Source organism: Topomyia yanbarensis, chromosome 2 (genome assembly GCF_030247195.1).
Source record: "Topomyia yanbarensis strain Yona2022 chromosome 2, ASM3024719v1, whole genome shotgun sequence".
In the NCBI taxonomy this organism is placed as follows: Eukaryota; Metazoa; Arthropoda; class Insecta; order Diptera; family Culicidae; genus Topomyia; species Topomyia yanbarensis.
This window is the reverse complement of record NC_080671.1, coordinates 21,616,272-21,622,502: the sequence shown is the minus strand read 5'-3', so window position 1 is coordinate 21,622,502 and position 6,231 is coordinate 21,616,272. Positions and strand designations below refer to the sequence as shown.

Below are 6,231 nucleotides of genomic sequence, written 5' to 3'. Positions count from 1 at the left end.
GTGGGATGCACAGATTTAAAATTACCTACTGTGTACGAAAAAACTAGCCCTACATTCCACAAAACGTCGAACAAAGTGGATCAGCGTAGGATGTTTTTTGAACAAACTTTTCTGCGAGGGAGTGCAAAGTTGATGCAAAAATGGAAATTAAATGCATTTTTTCTAATTTGATGCAATTTTTTATACATTCCTAGAGTGATCTGCCCCTAGCACTCCACTACACCGGTTCGCATAAATCGAAAAACCCATATGATAATTTTGAGTTTGTTTTCGCAATGTTGTTTTAAACAACATTGCGTATTTAAGGGTTAAAAATAATGGCAACCCTGGCTGTACCTGCAATAATAATTATTATTTACATTCACTGATAAAATCAAGTACCCATTAATGCGTAGAAAACAACTCATTTTCAATAAAAGTGGAATAACCCATTAAATGGATAAAGCGTTTGTATCCATAAATGAGTACAGACCTTGTACGTCAACCTGGGTATGTTTCACCCATTATTTTTCGCAGAACTGTAACAACAAAATGCGTAAAAAATACCCATTCATGAAATTCGCGCCAGAATGAAAAATACTGTCAATAGCATTATTTCTGAATTTAAAAAAAAAACATAAAATAACATTCATTTCACATTATTGTTTCCTCATAAAAGTATAGGAATCTAGATAGAAATCCTATTCTAAAACTACTTAACATAATAAAACCGCCAACTGGATATATTTTTGATGGCTGGATCTTTTGGCTGCTCTAAAAATGCCGAACTGGCGCATATTTTCAACATCCTCAGTAGTCTAAACAGACGTTGTTTTCGGAGCATTGCCGAAATGTTCCGTTTCCGCCACGGACTCCGATGCAGGGCGATAATTTGCAGGTTCCACTACGATCCTTAGTTTGCAGGTTAACTCGCTTGAAATAATGCTTAAGGATTTTTCACCCATTATCAAGATCAAATACCCATTGACATTACCTCATCGAGTAGTTGTGAAATGGATAAAAAGTACTCATTGTTAGAAACAAAAAATACCCATTTTTTGACAGCTCGAATAACTTTTGAAAATGGGCAATTTGAATACATAAAATGGGTAAAGTTTTTTTTACCGTGTTCGGTAGGTCTTGTCAAAATTTTATCACCCTGATAAAAATATTGCGTCGCATTATTGTTTTTTTACAGCTAATTTTTCTTACGGTCTTGAAAATAGTAACAGTTGAAGTTTAAAAGTCATCAAAAAAGCAGATAGTTTCCATTGAAAATGCCGAAAATCTTCACACCCACAAACCAAATACGGCACACCAATGTGGCCGTGGTACGAATAAAAAAAGCCGGCAAGCGATTCGAAATAGCCTGTTACAAAAACAAAGTGGTATCCTGGCGAACCGGAGCCGAGAAAGATCTGGATGAGGTACTACAAACGGTCGCAGTGTTCACCCACGTTGCCAAGGGTGAAATGGCCAAAAAGGAAGATTTGATCAAAGCATTTGGGAAGGATGATGTCACTGAAATTTGCAAGGAAATTCTAGCCAAAGGTGAGCTGCAGATATCCGAGAAGGAACGGCACGATCAGCAAGAGTCGATGTTTCGCGAGATTGCCACTAATGTTGCCGATCGGTGTATAAATCCGGAGACGAAACGTCCTTATCCGGTGTCCATTATTGAGAAGTCCATGAAGGATGTTCACTATTCGATTAAACCCCATCGGAATGCTAAACAGCAGGCACTGGAGGTAATCAAACTGCTACAGGCGACGATTCCGCTGGAACGGGCAAAGATGCGGTTGAAGGTGGCCCTGCCCCGGAAGGAAGCTAAGCGACTAAAGGAGAAAATTGCAAAGCTCTGCTCACCGGTAGAATCGGAACAGTGGGAAGGCGATCAGCTGGTCATGACCTGTTTGATTGATCCGGGACACTACCGGGAGATGGATGAAATCATTCAGACGGAGACGAAAGGGCATGGGGTGCTGGAGGTGCTTAACTTGAAGGAAATCAAGGAGGGAGAGGAAGTTCTGGAATGAATGCACAAAATTTTGTTTACTGATTTTCAATAAATGTTATCATTTCAATAGCATTCTTTTCATGACGAATTTAATCAGAAACAGCTGATTATGATAGCGTTTTGTTTCAGTTTCGTAAATGTAAACAGACACAAAGGAAACAAACATACCGGGCGTAAGAACGCAGCCATTTAAACAGTCTGACAGTTGCCTTCCCACTACAAAATAACGGGACATAAATATTAGTCGTGCTTAGGTTCTATGGACGCAATAAAATCAAAGTTTCCGTGCATTTCAGTGTAAAATTGTAGTGTATTTCGTAACAAAGTGCTTTGAATCAGTGTAATTGATAAGAAAGATTAAAAATATGAGTGAAACTGTTGTAGAAACGGCAGTGTCCACCGAGGATGACCCAAGTTTGCGTGATTTTGTTTCCGAAGAGGATGGCTTGGTTGTACGCTTGAATGATGATGGGGTAATTTCCATATACATTTGCTTTAAAAAGTGATTCTACCAATTATAGGTTCCGAAGTCCTGAAATTATGTTACGTTCAGATTACAATATTACTAGTTATAATAGAATAGGCTATAAATACGGAGATGAAACAAACTGCCAGCATTCGGAGATGTGAGCCGACATGTTGTAGAGTAGGGTGCTTGAGAATTTGAGTTCAATGAACTTATAATCGATTCCGTACATTTTTTTCTCGTGGGAAAATTCTATATAATTTATTTAAAACATGTTTTTCTCATCTTCAGATTGAAACAATCTGCTGTACATTCTGCGAAAAACCGTACCGCTCAAAGCAGCAATGTAAGCGCCACATCACTGTTGTCCATTGGAAGTTCGATACCCAACCGGAAATCAAGAAGGAAAAAGTCGAAGAACTGTACAAATGTGAACATTGTGACAGTATTTTCAAAAGTAGGAAATCTTTGGCGGCACATGAAAAGACACACGTGCCAAAAAACGAAAATCGGTACCAATGCCAGACATGCCCGGCAGGCTTCAGAACCTTGGCCAGATATAAGCAGCACTTGAATCAACATTTCGGAACTAAACGCAACTATGATACGCTACCTTGCGAGCAATGTGATGCGGTTTTCAAGAGTCGCGAAGGTCGAAGGGTGCACATGATCTTGAAGCACAGTGCCGGCCAGACGTACAAATGCAAGGAGTGTCCGATGATATTTGCGCGGAAAGGAAATCTACGACTGCACATGACTACGCACGGAGTGCGGCCGCATGTTTGTAGTATCTGTGGAAGGTCCTACGCTAGGATCGAAACCTTGCGGACACATGAGCAAAGTTGTGCCACTGGAAACAAGGGGCTATGCTGCGACGAGTGTGGTCAGCGATTTAGGAAGCAAGAGCTGTTGGATAAACATATACAGCAGGGGCATCCGGAGAAGGAATATCAGTGTAACTACTGTGGGCAGAGTTTTGAAAGCAAGCGGGCGCTTAGTCATCATGTGCGGGTGCATGAGGGGAAGTTTCGGTGTGCTCATTGTACGCTGCAATTTGTCACGGAGAAAGCCTTGCAAAACCACGAGAAGGGTCGTCATTGGGAAATTTTGGGAGTCGAACGAGTGATTGGGAAGCAAGGCCAGCGAAAAGATAGAGCGGATAGACCGAAGGAGCCGAAGGTGCGGGTCAGGAGAAATAAATTCAATCCTTTTTTAGGATTAGAACATTTGGTGGAGGAGCTCAATGGAAAAGAAGATGATGATAAACCTAATGTTTTGGATGAACCTTGCGTAACATCCTCAAACTCAATGGTCCAAGGAAATGGAGACTGCTTGATGAGTAATTTGGAGGACATTGTAAGAAGTTTAGATGACTTAAACTCCGTGCATGCCGTGGCAGCTGTTTTCGAAGACACTGATGATAAGTTGGAGGAGGACACCGATAATACTGCAAATAGTCTAATTACTGATGAGGTAAGTTGAAGACAAAAATTATTTTAACGATTTAGTAGGTGAACTGATCAAAATTTTCTTGTTTGAAGGTCATAAATAGAAAGAATGGTTTATTAGAATGCGAACAAACCAAGGTTAGTATCTAACAATCTAACAGTCAGATCTTGTTAATTCAATATCTAGTGATAATTGTTCCTTCAAATGTGTATATTTTATTAATAATGAATCGAATCAAAGTTTTAAATCAGGTTTTTTGGATTTTAGATTGAATTGACTGCATACAGCGCAAATGATGAAAACATCCAACAGCAAATATCAGACCTTGAAGAAAACGGGAATTTTACCGGGAACAACTCGGTTGATGGTGATGATAACGACAACAGCTCTTCCGATTGTAACGATGATGATGATGCTAGTAGTAATGATAGTGACCCAGACTGGACCAACGAAGCGAACGAACAAGACTGCTCAACCGACATTGAATTAAAGTTCAACCCCGTTACTGCTGGTTCGGATTCGAGTGGGGTATCCAATCCTGAAATTCAAGCTAAAAGAAAATATAATCGAAAACCAGCCGAGAAAAAGTCAAAAGTAAAAAAGTCCTACGAGAAAAGATTCACCTGCAAGGATTGCGATAAATCATTTGCCCATCGGTACTGGCTGAATGGTCATCGGGAAAGGGTTCACGGTGTCCGAAATGAAGATCCAATGCCACCTAAGAAACTTCGGATACATTTTTGTAGTAAGTGCAATAAAACTTTCAGTGACTGGCGCAACTTGGTCTACCACTGCAAACACATTCACAAACTTACAATCAATGAAAGTGAGGTCGAAAGCTGTAAATCTTGCCAGAAGCGATTCATCAATGCTACAGAATTGGAGATGCATTCCTGTTTCAAGGGAAGTTACGTGAACCGAACACCATTCTATAAATGCGATCTTTGTGACAAGCAATACTACAGCCAGCACGGATTGGATTGTCATCGATCTGTTCATCCGGAATATCACAAGTACAACTGCGACGTTTGTCAGAAACCGTTCGCCAACATAAAAGATATGAACTATCACAAGAAGCGAGTACACGTGGAGGCTAGCTTCACGTGTGATGTGTGTGGCAAAGCATTCAAGGTGCAGGCACAGTTGAAGCTCCACATTCAGATACATCAGCAATTGAAGGGCTACCAGTGTGAGTTCTGTGGGAAGTCGTTTGCGCAGCGTAATGGAATGACTGCTCATTTGAGAATTTCACATCCTGAGCAGCTCGGCGAAGAAGCACTCGCGGAACGAGAAATGACTTGCAAGATTTGCCAGAAAAAGCTCAAGGGCAAAATATGCCTGAAATTACACATGAAAACTCACACCGACGAACGCAATTACCAGTGCTCCTACTGCGATAAAAAGTTCATCGCAAAGCAGGATAAGTTTCGACATGAACAGACTCACACCAAGGAATATCGGTTCAAGTGTCGCTTCTGTGGTAAAGGATCAACCAGGAGAAAGCTGATTCTGTTGCACGAAGCAAGGGAGCACAATTATACCACCAGCGAGTCGCTTGGTCCATCGCATAAGTGCTCGGTTTGTGAGCGGGAATTCAGTACGCCGTCTGCGCGACAGATACACGAATCGCTTCACAGCGATGCACTTCCAGTTCCGTGTACCCAATGCGATCGTCGGTTCAAGAACGTAAAATATATGAAGTATCATGTTAAGGCGCATCATGAGATAAAAAATTTAATCGCTTCTAAACCGAAGGGAGCTTCCAAGCCTCCTCAGCCAAGTGGCGAACAGCAACAGAATAGCTTAATTTTGGCCGATGTTGACTTAAATAATGCGAATAGCGATAATAATTATAGTGATATAGTAATGTATTCCACGTATACCTTAGCACAGCCGCATGGTATCGATATTTTAGTTTGAAACTTCTGATAATTTATTTTAATGCGAAATTTTAGAATGCATAAGTTTGAATTATTAGAATGAAAAAGAAAGCCGGATCTAATATTGTTCGAATAATAGTAGCATCTCGTGGGTAAATTGGGAACAGTTAGCCGAACTATGTTAGTTATGCAAACTAGGCTCGATGGAACTATCTAAGTCAGTCTTGGATCACATACATTTGGAGCGACATCGGATGTTGCTTCAAGTTGTTCTCAATCCCTATTCGGCAGTTTTCACGCAGCCACTCGCGTTATGGCTTGGTAAGGCCAAACTGGCGTCGAAGGAGGTTAATTACAGTTTCTGTACATTTGATGGTCACATCATCTTATCCGAGAGAGTAAAATAAAGAACTTTAGGATTACTCGCAGGCGATTTGTAC

At 40.7% G+C, this 6,231-nt stretch overlaps 2 protein-coding genes across 2 annotated transcripts; both read left to right on the top strand.

The window, feature by feature from the left end:
- Window positions 1-1,114: 1,114 nt before the first annotated feature.
- Window positions 1,115-2,063, top strand: LOC131681269 (ribosome maturation protein SBDS). Its single transcript, XM_058961983.1, has one exon. It carries the CDS (start codon window positions 1,257-1,259, stop codon window positions 2,013-2,015), a length of 759 nt encoding a protein of 252 aa, XP_058817966.1. The 5' UTR covers window positions 1,115-1,256; the 3' UTR covers window positions 2,016-2,063.
- Window positions 2,064-2,179: 116 nt separating this feature from the next.
- Window positions 2,180-5,868, top strand: LOC131681267 (zinc finger protein 268-like). The gene is made up of 4 exons (XM_058961982.1): window positions 2,180-2,469; window positions 2,754-3,935; window positions 4,004-4,048; window positions 4,179-5,868. The coding sequence occupies exons 1-4, from the start codon at window positions 2,362-2,364 to the stop codon at window positions 5,829-5,831; spliced, it is 2,988 nt and encodes a 995-aa protein (XP_058817965.1). The 5' UTR covers window positions 2,180-2,361; the 3' UTR covers window positions 5,832-5,868.
- Window positions 5,869-6,231: the final 363 nt, after the last annotated feature.